The sequence below is a fragment of the Stenella coeruleoalba genome, assembly GCF_951394435.1.
Source record: "Stenella coeruleoalba genome assembly, chromosome: 11".
NCBI classification, from domain to species: Eukaryota; Metazoa; Chordata; class Mammalia; order Artiodactyla; family Delphinidae; genus Stenella; species Stenella coeruleoalba.
This window is the reverse complement of record NC_137157.1, coordinates 44,591,051-44,616,977: the sequence shown is the minus strand read 5'-3', so window position 1 is coordinate 44,616,977 and position 25,927 is coordinate 44,591,051. Positions and strand designations below refer to the sequence as shown.

Genomic DNA, 25,927 nt, shown 5'->3' with positions numbered 1-25,927 from the left:
CACATACACACACTCACACACACTCACACATACACACACATACACAATCTCACACACACACTCACACACATACCTCTTCCCTTTGTCCCAAGAATCTCTCTGAAAGGCAAAAATGATATTTTCCTGCTGTAAAACCTTCAATACTGTGCCACACTGAAAATCTAAGTTCCGCTCTTCCTAACCCTTCTACCTCTTATTCTATTATCCTCAGCCTCACAATTTATACACTCAATACCAAATGCATGTAGTCGTCGGCATACACCATGTTGTTTCACACCTCCTTGCCTTTGTTTATGTTGGCTCTCTGCCTAAAATTACTATCTTCCTTGATATTTGGAACTACTCCATACTTAATCTATCTGGCATCATCTCCTGGAAGCCTTTCTGAAGACCCCACAGCTAAAGAGAATTTCTCTGAACGCTGTATAATTTTATTTTCACCACAGTTAGCCACAATAATGGGGAATGATCTGTTTACAATACTACATAGTATATTACCTTCAAGGAAAGGATTGTGCCTTTTTCTTCTTCACATAACTGCAAGCAAAGTATAAGCAAAACACTCTTTGAAGAATTATTCTTATTCCTGTAGAGTAGGCCATTTCTGTAACCACATATTGATCACTAATGATTACTTATATTATTATTAATGTTGGTTTATTTTATTTTATTGATATAACTTTTCCCATGGAATAGTTCAGTGTTAGAATTACAGCAAATTATGATGGTCATACAGTTTAGCTCCCCTCATTTTACAGATGAGAAAACTGAGGTTCCAGAAGGTAAATTACTTAAGTTCCCACAGGTAAGAACAGCATTAGAAAACCTCTTGTAGTGATGACTGGACCTCTGCTTTCAAAAACTCATAATCTTATCTTTAGAGTACTTTTAGTTTTTTTTTTTTTTTTTTATTGAAATGTAGTTCATTTACAATACAGTTCAGGTGTAAAACATAGTGATTCCATAGTTTTATAAGTTACACACCATACAATGTTATTAAATTATTATTGACATTCCCTGTGCTGTACATTATATCCATGTGACTTATTTGTTTTAGAACTAGTATTTGTACCTCTTTTTTTTTTTTTCTTGCGGTACGCGGAACTCTCACTGTTGTGGCCTCTCCTGCTGTGGAGCACAGGCTCTGGACGCACAGGCTCAGCGGCCACGGCTCACGGGCCCAGCCGCTCCGCAGCATATGGGATCTTCCCAGACCGGGGCACGAACCCGCATCCCCTGCATCGGCAGGCGGACTCTCAACCACTGTGCCACCAGGGAAGCCCTATAACTCGTATTTGTACCTCTTAATCCCCTTCACTTCACTCCACCCTGCTCCCCTCTGACAACCACTAGTTCTCTGTATCTGTGGCGCTGTTTCTGCTTTGTTATATTTTTTCATTTGTTTTTTTCTTAGATTCCACATATAACTGAAAACATACAATATTTGTTTTGCTCTATCTGACTTATTTCAGGTAGCATAATACCGTCTAGGTCCATCCTTGTTATAAATGGCAAGATTCCTTGTTTGTTTGTTTGTCTTGTCTGAGTCATATCCCATTGTATATATAAATGCCACATCTTCTTTATCCTTTCATCTGTTAATAGACACTTAGGCTGCTTCCATTTCTTGGCTATTGTAAATAATGCCACAGTGAACACAAGGGCTTGTATCTTTTCCAATTAGTGTTTTTGTTTTCTTTGGAAAAATACGCCTGAGTGGAATTGCTGGATCGTATGATAGTTCTGTTTTCTCATTTTTTTGAGGAACCTCCATACTGTTTTCCATAGAGGCTGTACCAATTTAAATTGCCCTCAGCAGTGCATGAGGGTTCCCTTTTCTCCATGTACTCACCAACACTTGGTATTTCTTTATTTTTTGTTGACAGTCATTCTGACAGGTGTGAAGTGATATCTCATTGTGGTTTTGATTTGCATTTCCCTGATGATTAGCAATGTTGAGCATGTTTTCTTGTACCTGTTGGCCATCTGTATGTCTTCTGTGGAAGAATGTCTATTCAAGTCCTCTGCCCATTTTTTAAATGGGTTTTTTTTATATTGAGTTTTATAAGTTCTTTATGTATTTTGGATATTATCCCATAATCAAGCATATCATTTGCAAATATCTTCTCCCATTCAGTAGATTGCCTATTCATTTGTTGATGATTTCCTTTTCTGTGCCAAAGCTTTTTAGTTTGATGTGGCCCTATTTGTTTATTTTTGCTTTTGTTGACCTTCCATGAGGAGACAGATCCAAAAAATATTGCCAAGACTTATGTCAAAGAGTGTATGTTTTCTTCTAAGAGTTTTATGGTTTCAGCTCTTAGATTTAAGTCTTTAATCCATTTTGAATTTATTTTTGTATATGGTATAAGAACATAGTCCACTTTCATTTTTTTATATATAGTTGTCTAGTTTTCCAATACTATTTATTCAAGAGACTGGTTTTCCCCCATTGTATATTCTTGCTGCCTTTGTCACAAATTAATTGACCAGATGTACATGGATTTATTTCTTTTCCACTGATCCACGTGTCTGCTTTTGTGCCAGTACCATATGTTTTTATTACTATACCTTTGTGGTATAGTTTGAGGTTAGGGTGTGTGATACCTCTAGTGTTGTTCTTCTTTCTCAAGATTGCTTTGACAATTCAAGGTCTTTCGTGGTTCCACACAGATTTTAGGATTATTTGTTCTAATTCTGTGAAAAATGCCTTTGGTATTTTGATGGGGATTGCACTGGATCTGTAGATTGCTTTAGATAGTATGCACATTTTAACAGTATTAATTCTTCTGATACATAGCACTGTATATCTTTCCATTTAATTATGTTGCATTTAACTTCTTTCATCAGTGTTTCATAGTTTTCAGAGTACCTGGTCTTTCATGTTCCTTGGTTAAATTTATTCCCAGATATTTTATTCTTTTCGATGCAGTTGTAAATGGAGTTGTTTTCTTGACTTTTCTTTCTGATAATTCAGTATTAGTGTATAGAAATGCAGCTGATTTCTGTATATTAATTTTGTTTTTGCAACTTTATTGAATTCATTTAGCCTAATAGGTTTTGTTTGTTTGTTTGTTTTTGTGGAGTCTTTAGGGTTTTCCATATAGTATAATGTCATCGGCAAACAGTGAAAGTTTTACTGCTTCCTTTTCACTTTGGATTCTTTTTATTTCTTTGTCTTGTCTATTTGCTGTGGCAAGAACTTCCAATACTATGTTGAATAAAAGTAGCGAGAATGGGCATCCTTGACTTGTTCCTGATCTTAGAGGAAATGCTTTCATTTTTCACCATTGAGTACGCTGTTAACTGTGGGCTTGTCATATATGACCTTTATTATGTTTATGTATGTTCCCTTTATACCAATTTGTTGAGGGATTTTATCATGAATGGATACATAATTTGTTCTCAAGTTCTTTATATAGTTGTATTATGGGCATGTCATAGGAGGAGGTGAGTTCAGGGTCTTTCTACGCAGCCATCTTGATCCTGCCTCCATTTAGTCTAGTGTGCTTTTTTTATTTCAAAGAGTATGATAACCTGTGATAGGTACCTTTAACACAGTAGACAATAAAGGAAATGAGAAATCTTTCCAACTCACGGATACATAGTGTTCTTTGCCTTGGGTCATGAGTCAAGTAATTATGCTTGTGGTACAAAGATGATGACATTCAAGTGAACAATTTGATGTTTTATTTTAAAACTCACATGAGAAAATGCTGATGTTTTGAGAAATCTGGCTCAGTTTCTAGGAATGAAAAAGGATAATGCCGATGTCAATTCTGACTGACCAGACCAAACGATCTGTGTGACTTACTGCTAATACCCAAGTTTTTCCTGCAGTTCTATTTCTTTTCGTAAGATCCTTCTTCCTTACAGTGATCAAGGTTGCTTTAAAATTAAAACTTTTAGTGAATTCCTTGCCAGTCCAGTGGCTGGGAACTCTGTGCTTCCACTGCAGTGTTCGATCCCTGGTCAGGGAACTAAGATCCCGCAAGCCACGGGGTGTGACCTAAAAAAAAAAAAAAAATTGAAAGTTTTAAAATGTTTCTTTCTCTGGCTTTTTATTGGAAATATAATAGTAATTCCTAAATATAATTTTGGAGGGCTCTCTTTAGACCTCTTTGAAACACTGTGCGCCAAATCAGGATGCATTTGATGGCATCCCATAGCCACAGCTCTTTGCACCTCCCTGACTCCCTAGGGAAGTGGCCTCGAATGGCACTAAGACAACACAGGTCACTTGGAGCCCTTGAGAAGGATTCTTAAAAAATATGCATAGTAGTATTTCCTAATTTACTGCCTGCTTTAACATTAAGACTTTTTCTAATCTTTCAAGGTATGGAGAAGCATTGTTTTTGAATTCCAAACTTATCAGTGGAGTTACAGAATTTCTTAATACTGAAGGTGAACTGAAAGAGGTAAATATTTTAAGATGAGTTCTAATGCCTTTCTTTTATAAACATAAGAAATTACACATTTACTTCAAACATTTCTTTCCAATAGTCATACCCATTCCTTTGAAGCGCATGCGCGTGCACACACACACACACACACACACACACACACCCACCCATGCTAAAGACTTTACGCCATTCATTATTTGCAAAGGTATTTCTAACATATTAGTATTTAATATTAAATTCCCGTGAGAGGTGCTTGAATGCAATGATTCTCAAGTTGGGAGACTCCAAATACACTCCAGAAATATTTGATCCAATCAGCTACCCCTCTATTGATTCTGTGAACCCAGTTTGGGATCCTTGGAACAAAAAAAACTATCCTGTCACAATGACTCAGTATTTGGATACAGAGGACCAAGGTTGCTATTGAGGTACAGAAGTTGAGATTCATTACTTTGTGGTCCGTTCTACACAAAGAATGATAATTGGATATGGTAATAATGCTTCATGCTATTTGGTTTGTTAAATGGAATAAATTCATACATTTGGATGGAAGTGTATCTGGCAACATATATTAATAGTTCGTTTAAAATTCTGCTGGATACAATCACAAGTGAATTTCATTGATGAAACTGAACTTATTTTTTAAGGACTAGTGTCCAGTTTGCAGAGTATCTAACATTTTCTTTTTTCTCTGTTTTATGTCTCTGGAAATTTAAACCAGCTAGTTTTGTGACCATTAATTCACATTTCTAATAGTTAGGGGCATGAAATGGGGGGTGGGATAAGTAGGTAGGAGGAAGGAGCAAAATATTTGACTGATTAAAATGAGTTGGGCTTCAAACATTTATTGCTTTTTAGTCTGCTGCTCAACTCCATTATAAAATATAGCTGAGATTTGGCATTGAGAATCACAGTTTCCTCAGTTTTCACTGACAGAATGCCCTATGCTGTGACCCAGAGCTCATCCCATTGAGCAGGATTCTCCCAGAAGCATCCACCCTGGCACCAACCCTAACATCTCCTAATATTGTCCAATTTTGTATGGTCATCCCCCACGCACTCACTTGGATTCTTTCACACCATGAGCTAAGCTAAGCTAAGTCTCTGATTGATGATTTGAAACTCAATTTTCCCTATGTGTGTTCCCAATGCTGAAGAATTTGAAAGCCCTAGCACATGTTTTACTATATTTATTTATTTATTTTTTGCGGTATGCGGGCCTCTCACTGTTGTGGCCTCTCCCATTGCGGAGCACAGGCTCCGGATGCACAGGCTCAGCGGCCATGGCTAATGGGGCCAGCCGCTCCGCGGCACGTGGGATCTTCCCGGACCAGGGCACGAACCCGTGTCCCCTGCATCAGCAGGCAGACTCTCAACCACTGTGCCACCAGGGAAGCCCTTTACTATATTTTTTATTTTTAATAAAGGACGCTAAAAGGGAAGGAATTCTTTCATATCCATAGGAAAGAGAAAGAAAGAACAATTAAGCTAATGAGTTTATGTATTTAAATGAAGTAGTTTTAATTCTTTGATTTTACATTCAATAATCGGAATGAAAGACTCGTTTAGTGACAACCTGTGCAGTCATTGAAGTGAACTCAGAAGTGAAAGATCTCTCCTCTCCTCCCCTCTCCCCTTCCCTCCTTTTAGCTCCCTTCCTTCTGCCATCTTCCTCTCCCCTTGCCTCTCTCCTGTTCTCTCGCCCTCTTCTGTTCTCTAACTCTGTCTTTCATGTCTTCCTTGCTTCAGTATAATACCCAGCTCATGGAAAAACGTCTGTTAAATGGACATTTAAATTGATTTTATCATATGATGGCCATTTTGCTTTACATATTTCACTTACATATTTAAGTTTTTACACTTAAGTGCCATTTGAAATGTTCCAAGATACCCCTATAATGAAAGGTGCCATTTGAAAACTGAAACTCAACTGTGGCTTTTATTCCATTATCTGCAAAGCAGCTAACTTCACAATACAGGCTCTCTGTAGCCTGAGTGATGAATCCCTTCATGACACAGATGCTTGCACTGACTTTCCAGTTTACCAACTGCTGCCTGAGGCTTTTCCATACTTTTATTACCTAATCATTGACTGTAGGATTGTGGCCCACTATTGTTGGGTGGGAGGGGGGTTAATTTGTATTGCTGATAACCCCCTTCCATAAATATAAAGGAACTGAGGAAGTTTCAGTCTCATTTTCCCATAACCAATGAGCCTCGTAAGCAGAAAAACCAATACGCTCCCTTTGGATATAGCGTATTCTTATATTCAAAAGTTTATAGATCAGAAGTGAATTGGCATCTTTATCAATTCTGAAAACTAATTTGAGATTGTAATGATCCCCATCAACTTTAGGGGCATTCAGCAGAGACACTTACATTGTTCTATGGTCCCTTCCCCAAAACTACATTCTAGTACCTGAAACTGGCAATTTCCTTCTAATTACATAGCTCTAGCAATTTGAACAATATTTCTCCATGAAACAGTACATCACCTCCTTAATTTTAAACAAATGGAAGTACAACCTCATGGAACCTCAGAGGCCCTTGCCATTTTTCCATACTAATGCCCGTTCAGCAATCCTCTTCAGCACTCATTATTTTGGCCTCTTGAACCTTATATACAACACTGTTGTAAAAGAACATAGATCCTGTGCGTTACAGACATCCCATTTACAGTTTTAATGCTGAAAATATAAACCTCATAATCGGGCAATAGCTAATTCAATTCATTTATATAGTTACTAAGAGTATATTGTGTGCTGCACTTTACAAATTATTTTGTGATGTTTAAGGTCTAGAGTACCCTAAATCAAGAGTACTAAATACTAAAATATTTTTAATAGAGAAATTAACAAACATGTCTAGAAATTTTATGCTAAGGAGAACAGGGAACACAAGCAACTCTGACATCTTACTAAATGTTATTTTATAAAAATGTCTAAACTTGCAACATTTTCAAATAAAAGCATAAGATGGCATAAATATTTAGGAAGCACAATAATGAAAACTAATAGCAGCAGAACATCTACCAAAGAGCTGCCAAAATAAGCAGGCTGGAATGCCAAATGCCTTCCATCTACCCCATGCCTCTAAAGTGAGGCAGGGGTCTGGAAGGTGCTGTGACCCTGCCCCAGGACCAGTCAGATGGCTGCTCTGACCACAGGTTCGCCAGAAGAGTTGTGGAGGAGTGTGAGACGTAAGATCAATTTATGACAACTATGGAAAGTGGGCCACTCGTGTTCTGATGAATAAGCTACTCGTAAGATGTATGTGAGTCACCCCAAGCTCCGTGAGCTCACAACGAAGTATTTAGTGCACTTAAATAGTGATTTAAGGAAAGAATCCCTAGAGAACCCCCAGTTACATTTTCTACTGAGAGTTCCCTTGCAGGATAATCTGACCTACTATCTTAACACATTCATAGTCAATCCCATAGTTTGCCTTTGAGGAAGACTTAAGAGTTTTACTTCATGTGTTCAGGCTGGCTTTCTACCTCGTCAAAAGGTCAAAAGGCCAAGAGCACACTCCACAGAGTCAAAGTTGCCAAAGAGTCATTTATCACTATCCGGCATATTCATTCAGTGACTGCCTAGGAAAATGTAACAATGTGGAACATAGTTTAAAAGAAGTAGATGTGGCAGACTTCTGGGAAGGTGGCGGAAGAGTAAGACTCGGAGATCACCTTCCTCCCCACAGATACACCAGAAATACATCTACGCGTGGAACAACTCCTACAGAACACCTACTGAACGCTGGCAGAAGACCTCAGACCTCCCAAAAGGCAAGGAACCCCCCACGTACCTGGTTAGGGCAAAAGAAAAAAATAAGCAGAGACAAAAGGATAGGGACAGGACCTGCACCAGTGGGAGGGAGCTGTGAAGGAGGAAAAATGTCCACACACTAGGAAGCCCCTTCGCGGGCGGAGACTGCGGGTGGCAGAGTGGGGGAGCTTCAGAGCCGTGGAGGAGAGCACAGCAACGGGTGCGGAGGGCAAAGCGGAGAGAGCCGGGAGAGGACTGAGGTTGGCGGCATGAACACAGCCTGCAGGGCGTTAGTGCACTGCGGCTAGCCGGGAGGGAGTCCGGGGAAAAGTCTGGACCTGCCGAAGAGGCAAGACACTTTTCCTTCCCTCTTTGTTTCCTGGTGCACGAGGAGAGGGCATTAAGAACCCTGCTTAAGAGAGCTCCAGAGACGGGCGCGAGCCACGGCTAAAAGTGCGGAGCCCAGAGACAGACATGAGACGCTAAGGCCGCTGCTGCCGCCACCAAGAAGCCTGTGTGCGAACACAGGTCACTATCCACACCCCCTTCCAGGGAGCCTGTGCAGCCCGCCACTGCCAGGGTCCCGGGATCCAGGGACAACTCCCCCGGGAGAACGCACGGCGCGCCTCAGGCTAGCAACGTCACGCCAGCCTCTGCCGCCGCAGGCCCGCCCCGCACTCTGTGACCCTCCCTATCCCCAGCCTGAGTGAGCCAGAGCCTCCGAATCAGCGGCTCCTTTAACCCCGTCCTGTCTGAGCAAAGAACAGACGCTCTCCTGCAACCTACACGCACAGGCGGGGCCAAATCCAAAGCTGAGCCCCTGGGAGCTGTGAAAACAAAGAAGAGAAAGGGAAATCTCTCCCAGCAGCCTCAGAAGCAGCGGATTAAAGCTCCACAATCAACTTGATGTACCCTGCATCTGTGGAATACGTGAATAGACAAGAATCATCCCAAATTAAGGAACACTGTGGATGAAAGGCTCTTGGTGCTGCAGCCAGGAATTACTGTTGTGCCTCTGAGGTGGGAGAGCCAACTTCAGGACACTGGTCCACAGGAGGCCTCCCAGCTGCACATAATATCAAACGGCAAAAATCTCCCAGAGATCTCCATCTCAACACCAGCACCCAGCTTCACTCAACGACCAGCAAGCTACAGTGCTGGACATCCTATGCCAAACAACTAGCAAGACAGGAACACAACCCCACCCATTAGCAGAGAGGCTGCCCAAAATCATAATAAGTCTACAGACACCCCAAAACACACAACCAGACGTGGACCTACCCACCAGAAAGACAAGATCCAGCCTCATCCACCAGAACACAGGCACTAGTACCGTCCACCAGGAAGCCTACACAACCCACTGAAGCAACCTTAGACACTGGGGACAGACACAAAAAACAACAGGAACTACGAACCTTCAGCCTGCAAAAAAGGAGACCCCCAAACACAGTAAGATAAGCAAAATGAAAAGACAGAAAAACACACAGCAGATGAAGGAGCAAGATAAAAACCCACCAGACCTAACAAATGAAGAGGAAATAGGCAGTCTACCTGAAAAAGAATTCAGAATAATGATAGTAAAGATGATCCAAAATCTTGGAACTAGAATAGACAAAATGCAAGAATCAGTTAACAAGGACCTAGAAGAACTAAAGATGAAACAAACAATGATGAACAACACAATAAATGAAATGAAAAATACTCTAGATGGGATCAATAGCAGAATAACTGAGGCAGAAGAATGGATAAGTGACCTGGAAAATAAAATAGTGGAAATAACTACTGCAGAGCAGAATAAAGAAAGAAGAATGAAAAGAACTGAGGACAGTCTCAGAGACCTCTGGGACAACAGTAAACACACCAACATTCGAATTATAGGGGTTCCAGAAGAAGAAGAGAAAAAGAAAGGGACTGAGAAAATATTTGAAGAGATTATAGATGAAAACTTCCCTAATATGGGAAAGGAAATAGTTAATCAAGTCCAGGAAGCACAGAGAGTCCCATACAGGATAAATCCAAGGAGAAATACGCCAAGACACATATTAATCAAACTGTCAAAAATTAAATACAAAGAAAACATATTAAAAGCAGCAAGCGAAAAACAACAAATAACACACAAGGGAATCCCCATAAGATTAACAGCTGATCTTTCAGCAGAAACTCTGCAAGCCAGAAGGGAGTGGCAGGACATATTGAAAGTGTTGAAGGAGAAAAACCTGCAACCAAGATTACTCTACCCAGCAAGGATCTCATTCAGATTTGATGGAGACATTAAAACCTTTACAGACAAGCAAAAGCTGAGGGAGTTCAGCACCACCAAACCAGCTCTACAACAACTGCTAAAGGAACTTCTCTAGGCAAGAAACACAAGAGAAGGAAAAGACCTACAATAACGAACCCAAAACAATTAAGAAAATGGAAATGGGAACACACATATCGATAATTACCTTAAATGTAAATGGACTAAATGCTCCCACCAAAAGACACAGATTGGCTGAATGGATACAAAAACAAGATGCATATATTTGCTGTCTACAAGAGACCCACTTCAGACCTAGAGACACATATAGACTGAAAGTAAGGGGATAGAAAAAGGTATTTCATGCAAATGGAAACCAAAAGAAAGCTGGAGTAGCAATTCTCATATCAGACAAAATAGACTTTAAAACAGAGACTATTAGAGGAGAAAAAGAAGGACACTATATAATGATCAAGGGATCGATCCAAGAAGAAGATATAACAATTGTAAATATTTATGCACCCAACATAGGAGCACCTCAATACATAAGGCAAGTACTGACAGCCATACAAGGGGAAATCAACAGTAACACATTCATAGTAGGGGACTTTAACACCCCACTTTCACCAATGGACAGATCATCCAAAATGAAAATAAATAAGAAAACACAAGCTTTAAATGATACATTAAACAAGATGGACTTAATTGATATTTATAGGACATTCCATCCAAAAAAAACAGACTACACATTTTTCTCAAGTGCTCATGGAACATTCTCCAGGATACATCATATCTTGGGTCACAAATCAAGTCTTGGTAAATTTAAGAAAATTGAAATTGTATCAAGTATCTTTTCCGACCACAACACTATGAGACTAGATATCAATTCCAGGAAAAGATCTGTAAAAAATACAAACACATGGAGGCTAAACAATACACTACTTAATAACGAAGTGATCACTGAAGAAATCAAAGAGGAAATCAAAAAATACCTAGAAACAAATGACAATGGAGACACGACGACTCAAAATCTATGGGATGCAGCAAAAGCAGTTCTAACAGGGAAGTTTATAGCAATACAATCCTACCTTAAGAAACAGGAAACATCTCGAATAAACAACCTAACCTTGCACCTAAAGCAATTAGAGAAAGAAGAACAAAAATACCCCAAAGTTAGCAGAAGGAAAGAAATCATAAAAATCAGATCAGAAATAAATGAAAAAGAAATGAAGGAAATGATAGCAAAGATCAATAAAACTAAAAGCTGGTTCTTTGAAAGGATAAACAAAATTGATAAACCATTAGCCAGACTCATCAAGAAAAAAAGGGACAAGACTCAAATCAATAGAATTAGAAATGAAGAAGGAGAAGTAACAACTGACACTGCAGAAATACAAAAGATCATGAGAGATTACTACAGACAACTCTATGCCAATAAAATGGACAACCTGGAAGAAATGGACAAATTCTTAAAAATACACAACCTGCCGAGACTGATCCAGGAAGAAGTAGAAAATATGAACAGACCAATCACAAGCACTGAAACTGAAACTGTGATTAAAAATCTTCCAACAAACAAAAGCCCAGGACCAGATGGCTTTACAGGCGAATTCTATCAAACATTTAGAGAAGAGCTAACACCTATCCTTCTCAAACTCTTCCAAAATATAGCAGAGGGAGGAACACTCCCCAACTCATTCTACAAGGCCACCATCACCCTGATACCAAAACCAGACAAGGATGTCACAAAGAAAGAAAACTACAGGCCAATATCACTGATGAACATAGATGCAAAAATCTTCAACAAAATACTAGCAAACAGAATCCAACAGCACATTAAACGGATCATACACCATGATCAAGTGGGGGTTTATTCCAGGAATGCAAGGATTCTTCAATATATGCAAATCAATCAACGTGATACACCATATTAACAAATTGCAGGAGAAAACCATATGATCATCTCAATAGATGCAGAGAAAGCTTTTGACAAAATTCAACACCCATTTATGATAAAAACCCTGCAGAAAGTAGGCATAGAGGGAACTTTCCTCAACATAATAAAGGCCATATATGACAGACCCACAGCCAACATCGTCCTCAATGGTGAAAAACTGAAAGCATTTCCACTAAGATCAGGAACAAGACAAGGTTGCCCACTCTCACCACTCTTATTCAACATAGTTTTGGAAGTTTTAGCCACAGCAATCAGAGAAGAAAAAGAAATAAAAGGAATCCAAATTGGAAAAGAAGAAGTAAAGCTGTCACTGTTTGCAGATGACATGATACTATACATAGAGAATCCTAAAGATGCTACCAGAAAACTACTAGAGCTAATCAATGAATTTGGTAAAGTAGCAGGATACAAAATTAATGCACAGAAATCTCTGGCATTCCTATACACTAAGGATGAAAAATCTGAAAGTGAAATCAAGAAAACACTCCCATTTACCATTGCAACAAAAAGAATAAAATATCTAGGAATAAACCTACCTAAGGAGACAAAAGACTTGTATGCAGAAAATTATAAGACACTGATGAAAGAAATTAAAGATGATACAAATAGATGGAGAGATATACCATGTTCTTGGATTGGAAGAATCAACATTGTGGAAATGACTCTACTACCCAAAGCAATCTACAGATTCAATGCAATCCCTATCAAACTACCACTGGCATTTTTCACAGAACTAGAACAAAAAATTTCACAGTTTGTATAGAAACAAAAAAGACCCCGAATAGCCAAAGCAATCTTGAAAACGAAAAACGGAGCTGGAGGAATCAGGCTTCCTGACTTCAAACTATACTACAAAGCTACAGTAATCAAGACAGTATGGTACTGGCACAAAAACAGAAATATAGATCAATGGAACAGGATAGAAAGCCCAGAGATAAACCCACGCACATATGGTCACCTTATCTTTGACAAAGGAGGCAGGAATGTACAGTGGAGAAAGGACAGCCTCTTCAATAAGTGGTGCTGGGAAAACTGGACAGCTACATGTAAAAGTATGAGATCAGATCACTCCCTAACACCATACACAAAAATAAGCTCAAAATGGATTAAAGACCTAAATGTAAGGCCAGAAACTATCAAACTCTTAGAGGAAAACATAGGCAGGACACTCTATGACATAAATCACAGCAAGGTCCTTTTTGACCCATCTGCTAGAGAAATGGAAATAAAAACAAAAGTAAACAAATGGGACCTAATGAAACTTAAAAGCTTTTGTGCAGCAAAGGAAACCATAAAGAAGACCAAAAGACAACCCTCAGAATGGGAGAAAATACTTGCAAATGAAGCAACTGACAAAGGATTAATCTCCAAAATTTATAAGCAGCTCATGCAGCTTAATAACAAAAAAACAAACAACCCAATCCAAAAATGGGCAGAAGACCTAAATAGACATTTCTCCAAAGAAGATATACAGAGTGCCAACAAACACATGAAAGAATGCTCAACATCACTAATCATTAGAGAAATGCAAATCAAAACTACAATGAGATATCCTCTCACACCAGTCAGAATGGCCATCATCAAAAAATCTACAAACAATAAATGCTGGAGAGGGTGTGGAGAAAAGGGAACCCTCTTACACTGTTGGTGGGAATGTAAATTGATACAGCCACTGTGGAGAACAGTATGGAGGTTCCTTAAAAAGCTACAAATAGAACTACCATATGACCCAGCAATCCCACTACTGGGCATATACCCTGAGAAAACCATAATTCAAAAAGAGTCATGGACCAAAATGTTCATTGCAGCTCTATTTACGATAGCCCAGAGATGGAAACAACCTAAGTGCCCATCATCGGATGAATGGATAAAGAAGATGTGGCACATATATACAATGGAATATTACTCAGCCATAAAAAGAAACAAAATTGAGCTATTTGTAATGAGGTGGATAGACCTAGAGTCTGTCATACAGAGTGAAGTAAGTCAGAAAGAGAGACAAATACCGTATGGTAACACATATATATGGAATTTAAGAAAAAAATGTCATGAAAAACCTAGGGGTGAAACAGGAATAAAGACACAGACTTACTAGAGAATGGACTTGAGGCTATGGGGAGGGGGAAGGGTAAACGGTGACAAAGCGAGAGAGAGGCATGGACATATATACACTACCAAACGTAAGGTAGATAGCTAGTGGGAAGCAGCCGCATAGCACAGGGAGATCAGCTTGGTGCTTTGTGACCGCCTGGAGGGGTGGGATAGGGAGGGTGGGAGGGAGGGAGATGCAAGCGGGAAGAGATATGGGAACATATGTATATATATAACTGACTCATTTTGTTGTGAAGCTGAAACTAACATACCATTGTAAAGCAATTATACTCCAATAAAGATGTTAAAAATAAAATAAAATAAATAATAATAAAAAAATAAAAGAAGTAAATGTAATTTGTTTTCCTGATTGACCTATATTATGTAAATAACACCACTGTAATACACAGATGTAATTACAAATGTACACTGTAATGTACATATTTTTGTAATAAATTAAAATGCAAAATTCAAAATATAGATCAAAATGTACTATTTGTTGCTTTAGGAATATAGATTGAATGAATCTGAACATAAATATATAAATACAAATGAATCACTGGATGAGTTAGTTAAGTTTAAAAATATGATTCAAATGCTTTCATTAGACTTCCTTTTTATCTGTGTGTACATGTCACAGGTATACGTGTGTGGCACAGTGCCTAGAATATTGAAGGTTTCAATAAATTCTAGTCTTTCCCTTCATCCTCTTTCTTTTGTATGTGTAAATCTGGTCAGGTGTCAGATCAGTTTTAAGGATAGCACTGATAAATATTTGTTACATAATACGTTGAATATTTTGTATGTTATTAAAGCATAGTGAATTTGAAGTCTTATAAAGAACATAGCTCTGAGATATAGTTATCCACTGCTAATGCTGCAGGGCACCAGGTTTTGTAGGAAAGTAGAGGATAAACTTTGAAAAAAAACATCAGTATCATGTAATCAAAGTAATACTGTCATAAACAAACCAAGCTACCCATGAACCAATTTCTAGATGAATTCAGGAAGGTATAATTAACTCCATTTTAATGACTCCCCTGCCCCCGTATCTCCCTATCCCTGAGTCAAGCTTGATGACATTTCTCTCCTGGCATATTCTCCATGTGGTGCCCACCATGTGATGAATCACACCCCACACTAATTACACAGTATAACACTTCTGTGTTGCAAGTTGATTTTTCACATTTGTCTATTAGCATTGCAATTGTTGGTTGGTTGACAGTTTCTTAAAACATATCAAAGAGAGAGAAAATCTGCTAGTATTTAATCTTGAAATAAAATCCTTGAGCATTCCTAGTGTATGTGGACTCTCTAGAGAAAATCTTCTATCCATAAAATCATGACAAAACATTTAAAAATTTTAACTTTTTAATTAAAGCTCAAATTCTCTAGCTAAATGAATCGACATTCCTCCTTCATTCTTTCTAAATCTAGTTGCTCAGGTGATTGCAGTGTCATTTATCATCCAGTTTTCATAGCGTCATTACTTTTTTTTCCACTGCCCAATAATTTTGATATTTCTTTGCTATCAAAGATAGTGTCAGGCACTCATACTATTTATTTAGAGAATATGAATAATTTTCTCTCTAAGCACAAAAAGTTAACTTTAATCCTCATATTCATTTTAAGGCTATTTATTACATTAGATAGCTTTGTAATTAGAACTAGTCTTTACCACAATCCCATCAACCTATTATGAAAAGACAAATTAAATGTCTATTTTAATATTTATTTATGAAACAAGAAGCTGAATTTGAAGCTACTTAAACTGTAATGTCCATTCTTTTTTTCCTTTCAATTCCAAAAGAAATTACATTACACCTAGAGGACACAATCTGTTTTATTCCATTTCATTACTAAGCTCACTCCACATATTAAATATACCTTCTGTAGTGACTGTGACACTTTTCTTCAAATAGATTCTTGTTTATATGTGTTGGACATGAGTTGTTTTGAAGACATGTGTATTTACTATTTTTTAATTATATTTTTTATTGAAACGTAGTAGAAATACAATATTATGTTAGTTTCAGGTATACTATATAATGGTTTGACATTTGCATACATTATGAAATGATCACTATGATAAGTCTAGTAACCGTCTGCCCCCATAGGAACTTATTAGAGTATTATTGACCATATTCCTTATGCTGTCTATTTACTATTTTAATATTTCTATTTCCAGCTAAGGAACTTCATGAAGAGCTATGATGGAGTAGCTGCTGCCTCTTTCTCAAGAGCCGTGGAAACTGTCGAAGCCAATGTACGCTGGAAAATGCTTTATCAAGATGAGCTTTTCCAATGGTTAGGAAAAGCTCTGAGACACTAATGTGTGTCTCTTAAAAACAATTTGACTCAGAATTTTGTGAGAAGACCTGCGTTGTGTGGAATGAGGAAAATGGCCAGATTTTCAGTGTTAACGTGTGGGAGGAAATTTTTTTTTTTAATTTTTGGTTTTGGGGGATTTTTTTTGTTTCATTCATTCTGTTTTGTTTCTCTACTGGGTGTTCTTCTCTAAAGAAACTCTTGCAAGTGCAACTAGCCATGACTGCTTCAGCTATACATTCCTCACTGTACAGGACCAAATATGATAGTGGTGCATGTTGACGTTGCAGTCAGTATGGAAAAAACATATTCAGAATATTTTGTGCATGGTTGTATGGCCCTGCCTGTGTTCTAGCATGCTTATTTAAAATGTCCAATGTTGTATGTGAATATATGTTACATCGGGATTAACATTATGCAAAAGCACAAAGATTATCTGTGACAGTCAGTGATGCAATGAAAGAAAAACTAAAACAGGGAATTATATTCTTAGTCCTGGGCAATGTGAGAAGTGAAATAGCCCTTTAAGTGACTGGTGTCACTTATTTCAGCACTTGGATTGTCTTTCAATGATTATTGTACTGCTAACTCATTTTCTTTGAGTTAAAGCTGTGTATACGTTAAAAAACGCATATAGGTAGTGTATGCATATGTATATGTACATAGGGAGGCCCCATATGTATATAGTATGTTGTACACTGCATTTGTGCAGACTCTGTTCAGCTCAAAGAAAATTTATCTCTTTTTATAAACTTACGCAAACTTTGGAAAGGCTTCAAAGAATTTATCTCAACACTATCCTTCCTGACAATTTCCTAAATTTCTCAACTGTTATAGATTTTTTCATCTACTTCCTGAATGGTCTATTCTATACATAAAAATGAATTTAAACAAAATTTATGTACAAACGCTCTGCTAATTTTCCTAAGTGGCAACCTCACATCGTAAATATAGATTCTGTCATCATTTTGGTCCAGCTTCCTATTGGATAAAACAGTTATGTATACTTAATGATTATCAGTGCTGAGAAAGTGTTTCTTTTCCATCTTGTTTCTCCATCTCATGTTGGGTGGTGCAGAGAGTTAAAAACTCTTCCTGTGTGTTGATCTTTGTGTCTGTGTGAATCTAATCTTCCATTAAGCGACCATACCTCAAATGGATTCTTATGACTTTTGATGCTAGGTGTGCCATTTGTCAAGATGAAAAGTTTCTTTTCTTGAGCAAAGCTTTTCCTTTAGTATTGACAGCTCTGTTCTACCTGGGAATTTTGAATAGTCTTTCCCTGGCTGTATTATGGAACACAAGTGTTTTAAATGGTATTCTCACACAGTAGGCCAGCTCTCCAAACGTTGCTTAGATGCTCAAAAATGAACATATTTTAAGTTTACCATTATGAAATGCAGATATAACTAACTGTACATAAGCCAAATGTTTGTGGACCACTTTATGTTTTCCTGAGGTTTTCCGCTCCTCTACATCTTCTTGCAAATCATTGAAGGAAACGTTCTAACTCTAATAGTCACTGAACATTGGGGGAAAAAAGTAGGTATTTTAGAAACTGGAGCCATAGATTTATTATAGGTTTGTAGTAAAGAGGAACAATTTAATAATCCATAGAACAAGTATCACCTAAGGTTGAATTTTATCTTTTTAGCAATTAATACCTATTACTCATACCTAAATTTTTCAGCCTTTCAATTAATATATTAATTTTAGATACTCTATGTGTTGTTAACACAGAGTAATGCTTAGTATAAAATCTAAAGGTCATGCCACCTATCTGAAGTGATGAAATTTAATATAATTTCAAACATGTGTGAAACCCTTAAGGGGTAAGTTCTGAAACATAACAATAATAAAGATCACACTGTCATGCAGGTTCAAAACACGTACTGTATCACCACTGGATTCATGTAATAGAAAAGATAAAAAATTAGAGGTGGATGTCTTGTTTTATGTCATGAATTACTGAAAACTCTTAATAGTTGTGACATTCTTTTGAATGAAATCACCATTTCCAGCTATGAGTTAGAAGGGATTTTATAGTTCTTTTTTCCTCTGCACTGTTAATAATCTTAATCTTCTTTCAGTATTTTAGTGGCCTTGAACAACTGGTTTAGCTATGATGTCAAATCCTAAGTGTATAATTATGTGCAATGTTCAATACCTCATATAATACTTGTTCAACAGTATAGTGGTATCAATAGCATTGAGATGGAAGTTTTGTTCTACATATTTTTCAATAATTTATCCTTTCCAATGTTGAAGATTATATCAGGCATTAACATTTTTTAGTTGTTTAAATAAGTAATATTTTCAAAATAATAAAATGACCAATGACATCTCCTGGAATATTCTGTAAAATGTAGTTAAGTTATAAAATTCTATTTTCTACATAGAGTTTTTATCTTTTTTCTCTTCTTTGTCTGTTTTACAAATCATATACATGCATGAAATAACAAATAGTTGAAAGTGTCCAAAATCTAGGCTTAAAAAATTACTGTGCCATTATATGTACAACAGCAAAACTTGGTTTCAATTAGGAAGGACTAAATATTTACTGAATATTTAGTAAATATTCTGAAGCACTAAATATCTCTAGGTAACCTGTAAATAAAAAGTTTTCCCCATTTTTACACATTTTCCCTTAAAATATTCCTATAATCTTTAAAGTGTTTTTACATATGCAAGCACAACCTCTAAGTTTAATATCTACAATGCTAGGTTTATTCTTCAGTTTCAATAACATGGATTTTACCTGGGAGTTAAACTCACTTTCGTTTACATTATTTCTAGGATAATTATATCATAGGACTGAGATTTTTTTGATAGTGCAACTTACAAATATTATACCAGTAAAATCTTACAAGGTTCCTAAGATTAAACCATATATTTATAAACCACATTTAATTTTCAAAGAACTTTTACATATGCTGTTCCGTTTGATTCCTGTCAAAAACATAATAAATTATATTAGCCCTAACAGTCTGATGAGAAAACTGAGACTCAGAATAGCAACATGAACTTTTTAAAATTACATGATCGGGCTTACCTGGTGGCACAGTGGTTGAGAGTCCGCCTGCTGATGCTAGGAGACACGGGTTCGTGCCCCGGAAATTACATGATTGGGCTTACCTGGTGGCACAGTGGTTTAGAGTCCGCCTGCTGATGCTAGGAGACACAGGTTCGTGCCCCGGTCTGGGAAGATCCCACATGCTGCAGAGCGGCTGGGCCCGTGAGCCATGGCCGCTGAGCCTGTGCGTCTGGAACCTGTGCTCCGCAACAGGAACCGAGGTCACAACAGTGAGAGGCACGCGTACAGCTAAAAAAAAAAAAAAAAAAAATAACATGATTGTTGTTTTGGGAACAATTACAATAACTTGAGATCTTCAAGAAAACCTTCCTACAACTAAAATAGACATGTTTGAAATACCTCTATCAGTTGCATTAATTGGAGATTTTCCAAATACCAGAAGCAATATCAAAATACTGATTAAATATATCTACAATAGTTACAATTATTTTTAAAAGTCTGTGTTTCTAGTTTGCATAATGTCAACAACCGGAAGAAATGTTAATTAGCATTCACTTTGGTCAGCGTAAATACCCAAATATTGGGACAAAAAATACAGCCCATTGATAATAGTTTTCTTTTTTAAAATATTTTAGTGAACATTATTTAAATATGACCTTAAAATACTGACAATTTGTTTTATTTTCCACACAGATTTCTCTGATACACTTTGTAGTAACAGATGGTCAGACCACAGATAAAATGATGTCCATTTAAATCAGTGAAGGTAATATTCAGTAAAATGTTGTTTATAAATCTGTGCAGACTAAGTTATGCAAAAACCATTTTCGTGCAACTGTAGTACTATATCAGATGCAGTAAAGGGATTCCTAAAGAAGTTTACAATAATATATTTAATTCAAATCTATTGGCTATTAAATTTTAAGGAATATTTTCTAATAAGTCAGAAACCTAAAATAGTTTAATTATTCTCCTCAATATACCCATGAAGTAATCACATATACTTTATGAAAGAGAAAGCTCATATAATGGTAAATTAGGATTCCTACACCTGTTTTTTTTTCCTTTATCAGAGACCATAGCTGAATTATTATCATTTGGCACTGCTAATTATGTACTGACAGAATTTAATTAAACATATTTATTGAGCACCTTTTATTTCACAAAGCACTTTTTGAGAGGAAAGGAAGGGATGAACAAGGCTTAAAGGAATTTACATCACAATAAATGAAACAAACATAGAGAAATAATGAACCAATAAGGCAACATGAAAGATAATTACATACTACGAAAAAGGAACTAAATAATTTTTAGGTATAGATAATATTAGGCATTATTTTTGTATACTCATTCTCAAAACAATTGTCGCACTTCAGGATAATTCTCACTGTTTGTTTCACAGCACTTAATTGTGTAACATTTAGAAAGTATAATAAAACCACATAGTTTAAACTTTTATAGTTGGAATATAAATTAGAATAGAATTTATCTTTAAGAAAAGTTGAGCATTTTAATAATATCGGTAAGTTGTGGAAAAATGTTTAACCTCCTTATGTAAAAGTAGCTGAAGTTTTCTAAAATGGTTTTAGCATACTGTTTGTATATTCACAATGTGTTAATTTTAAGTTAATCATATGTTTTTAAAAACAGGTTCAACAATTCTTATAGAGTACTAGGCAATAATGTATTTGTTCAAAATAGTATATGTGAACTTTTGAGTATGAAAATGTTATTGCAAAATATCCTGGAATTCCAAAATTTAATTACATAAGAGTAACTTTCAGTTTGATTGCTTTGACTTAATAAGGTCTTTTTTAAATTAAAATATTGGGCTGGCCAAAAAGTTCGTTCGGGTTTTTCCATACGCTTGAAAAACCTGAACGAACTTTTTGGCTAACCCAGTATTTTTTTTTTTTTTTTTTTTTTAGTATTTTGTTTAATATGCATTGTTTATGTTCAGGAAAAAAAAAGTGTACTTTAGTAGCTTTTATTTCGATTTTATTCTATGAAATTTTACTTCAAAGTCTAGAAAAAATTGTCTTAAATATTAAAAATAAACAGTTGGTGAAAATATATGTTCTAATTTTATGTATACTGTTATGAATTTTATTTTTAAAATAGATTTTTCACAAATAGCCCTACTGGTAGGCAGTATAATTTTACCCAGATTTTGAAAACATAACACTTTACAGGATTTTATGTTGAATATTTAGTACTTTAAGGATAGTACATTAAAGATGTTTATCTTTTGCACATTCCCAGTTCATGTACCAATCCATTAAGAAAAAAGAAAGACCCATTCTTCATTTTAATCAGAATTAATTTTTTGTGCTGTGTTAGTTAAATGAGTTATAATATCGGGAAAGTACAAAAACTTGAGTGCCTCCTAAATGCTGGGCATTGTGTAGGTATCATCTCATTTAATAACCCTGTGAAATACCACCAGTTCCAAATCACCAGTGAGGAGACAGAAGCTAAGAGTTGTAATGAGCTTGTGTAACTGGTGGTAGGTTTTGGCGAGAATTCAAAAACCTGCAAACGCAAGCCTTATACGGCTTAAATTAGTCCTTAATCTGCCTCCTACATGCCTGAAAACATAAGGATTATCCATACAGACCAGTCTCTATAGAATATCTGAATAGATACTTAGCTTACTTTTTCATTGTCATTGGCTAATTTGAGAAAAATGTTAATTAGTACATTTTGGTTTACTACTCATTTCTTAACAAGGTTACTTCATATGGCCTATAAAAATTTTCATCAAAGTGTTTTACATTAATGTGTTGTGTAGTGGGTTTTAAGCTGTTACAAGTAATTAAGAGATAGTCCAGCCAACAAGCCATGAAAAATAAGGGAAAAGAGAAGATGGACTGCAAAGCTCTTCACCAGTGGACCAAAAGATAAAAAATCTCTACCCTGCATATGGAGGAGACCTATTAGTTTAGCCAGAACTTTCCTTTTGCTTAGCGATGAGGTCAGAGAAATATTTCTCTCTTTCTGCTTAGAACCATATGGATGGACCGCAGCTCCTTAATTTACTTGAAGTTACATTTTCCATTGGCCTCCTCTGTGTAGTTACAGTAACTACTTTGACCTACCTCTGCACAGGTCAACTTGGTTCTAATCGCATACATTTTTATTATGTCATGTAAGTAATTGAAAGAGTGAAATGTTTTATAGCAAATATTACAGTAGAGTTAAGAACATCTGCCTTGAATGTGCAGTGTATTTACTTTCTTTTTTCTTAATATATCTTATTTGGAGTATAATTGCTTCACAATGCTGTGTTAGTTTCTGTCGTACAACAATGTGAATCAACCGTATGCATACATATATGACCATATCTCCTCCCTCTTGAGCTTCCTTCCCACCCTCCCTATCCCACCCCTCTAGGTCATTGCAAAACACCAAGCTGATCTCCCTGTGCTATGTGGCTGCTTCCCATTAGCTATCTATTTTACATTTGGTAGTGTATATGTCGATGCTACTCTCACTTTGCCCCAGCTTCCCCCTCCCCCCATGTCCCCAAGTCCATTCTCTATGTCTACGTCTTTATTCCTGCCCTGCCACTAGGTATATCGTACCTTTTTTTTTTTTTTAGATTCCACGTATATGCGTTAGCATACAGTATTTGTTTTTCTCTTTCTGACTTACTTCACTCTGTATGATAGACCCTAGGTCCATCCACCTCACTACAAATAACTCAATTTCGTTTCTTTTTATGGCTGAGTAATATTCCATTGTATAGATATGCCACATCTTCTTTAGCCATTCATCTGTTGATGGGCATTAGGTTGCTTCCATATCCTGGCTATTGTAAATAGTGCTGCAATGGACATTGTGGTACATGACTCTTTTTGAACTATGGTTTTCTCAGGGTATATGCCCAGTAGTGGGATTGCTGGGTCATATGGTACTTCTATTTTTAGTTTTTTAAGGAACCTCCATACTGTTCTCCATAATGGTTGTATAAATTTATATTCCCACCAACAGTGCAGGAGGGTTCCCTTTTCACCACACCCTTTCCAGCATTTACTGTTTCTAGATTTTTTGATAATGGCCATTCTGACCAGTGTGAGGTGATACTTCATTGTAGTTTTGATTTGCATTTCTCTAGTAATTAGTGATGTTTAGCAGCTTTTTGTGTGCCTCTTGGCATCTGTATGTCTTCTTTGGTGAAATGACTTTAGGTCTTCTGCCCATTTGTTAATTGGGTTGTTTGTTTTTTTGATATTGAGCTCCATGAGCTGTTTGTATATTTTGGAGATTAATCTTTTGTCCATTGTTTCATTTGCAAATATTTTCTCCCATTCTGAGGGTTGTCTTTTCATCTTGTTTATGGTTTCCTTTGCTGTGCAAAAGCTTTTAGGTTTAATTAGGTGCCATTTGTTTATTTTTATTTTCATTACTCTAGGAGGCAGATCAAAAAAGATCTTGCTGTGGTTTATGTCAAAGAGTGTTTTTCCTATGTTTTCCTCTAAGAGTTTTATAGTGTTCATTCTTACATTTAGGTCTTTAAACCATTTTGAGTTTACTTTTGTGTATGGTGTTAGCTAGTGTTCTAATTCCATTCTTTTACATGTAGCTGTCCAGTTTTCCCAGCACCACTTATTGAAGAGGCTGTCTTTTCTGCATTGTATGTTCTTGCCTCCTTTGTCGTAAATTAGGTGACTATATGTGCGTGGGTTTACCTCTGGGCTTTCTGTCCTGTACCATTGATCTATATTTCTGTTTTTGTGCCAGTACCATACTGTCTTGATTACTGTAGCTTTGTTTACTTTCTAAGTTAATCATTCAGTCACTGTCCTTTTAACCCCGACAAGGTTCACAATATTACTTTTGCTCTTGTTCACTATTCTGTTCCCACTTTCACATAACTTATGACCTATTGGGTGAAAACATTCATTATTAATTTTTTGCTACTAAGTTTCATTTTTAAAAGGTTTATTATCTGTCACTTAAGTACAAAAAATGTTTCAAGTGAATGCTGTATTTCTACCCTTTAAAATATTGTATAATAGTAACCTCACATTATTTTTTAAATGCTACCTGTGCATTGCCATATATGAATATACTTGCCATTTATCTTTGCTGTATTTTAGTCCCTTTACATTTTGATAGTTTTTTAAAACAGACCAAAACTATAAAACTAAAACACAGTAGAACTATGAAGCTTGTGCACTGTCCACTTACTTGAAGCAAGAAGAGAAATTCTGCCTTTGGGCTTTCATAATTGGCTTTCCGGACACCACTGAATTCATCAGATAATCTTTTAAAAATATTATGTGGACTATTTCTAATGAACTTGAATTTATTCAGCAACAAAGTTTATTTTCCTAGAGCCATTCTCCAAATGAACAGACTTATTTAAAATATGCCAAATGGAAGCACTTTTTTTCATTTCTAATATCTTATGATTTAGGAATAAAAAAGTAACTGTTCTTTTAGTAAATATGATTACTAAAGCATTAGCCAAATAACTTTGTGTTAGTTTAGCAGGTTAATGTTTTCTATGGTATGCCTTTAAAATTATTCAGTAAAAATTCAATTAGTATGTGTTCAACATGAAGTTTTTATTCCACTATAATCAAGCACTGACAAAATGGATTTTTCTAAGTGAGAAAATTTGTCTTCTGTATTTTAAGCAGAACAAATTTGAATTTTGCCTCTGATAATAAAATTTTGTACAGTAATGTGTAATTCATCACTGTCTTAATTTTCTGACATGTTCAGATAAGGCCAAGATAAATAATATCTTCTGCTTTTTAAAATTATGCTTCTGTTTTTACTTGAGAACCAATTTTTAAAATTCTGAATAGACACATTGTAGAGGTCCATGAAAAAAGAAAAAAATCACTTTCTTTTTTGACGAGGACTTTTTCAAAACTATACACATGCTGAAGCTGGAATAAAGAAGTACGTATTTGTGCTATACTGTAAGGAGGAAAAAAATACCAATTCAGTCTCCTTTCTAATTATATGCCTTTAGAATAAATGAAATGATCTGCACTTTGGGAAAAGTGATTTCACCTGAAATGCATTTTCAGATTTTTTTTTTTTTTTTTTTTGCGGTATGCGGGCCTCTCACTGCTGTGGCCTCTCCCGTTGCAG

General features: G+C 36.3%; 1 protein-coding gene and 1 long non-coding RNA gene across 2 annotated transcripts in view; one reads left to right on the top strand and one right to left on the bottom strand.

Annotated features, from left to right (window-relative positions):
• The window catches only part of TRHDE (thyrotropin releasing hormone degrading enzyme), a 398,879-nt gene extending 379,752 nt beyond the window's left edge, over positions 1-19,127 (top strand). The window contains exons 18-19 of the mRNA XM_079937605.1: positions 4,337-4,418; positions 16,643-19,127. Of these exons, the coding sequence (XP_079793731.1) occupies positions 4,337-4,418; positions 16,643-16,786 (226 nt within the window). The 3' untranslated portion in view covers positions 16,787-19,127. The remainder of the gene's footprint in view (positions 1-4,336; positions 4,419-16,642) is intronic.
• The window catches only part of LOC307194480, a 196,246-nt gene continuing 171,692 nt past the window's right edge, over positions 1,374-25,927 (bottom strand). The window contains exons 4-5 of the long non-coding RNA XR_013830564.1: positions 19,918-20,104; positions 1,374-4,009 (exon numbers count right to left, since the gene is read on the bottom strand). This is a non-coding gene — a long non-coding RNA (uncharacterized lncRNA). The remainder of the gene's footprint in view (positions 4,010-19,917; positions 20,105-25,927) is intronic.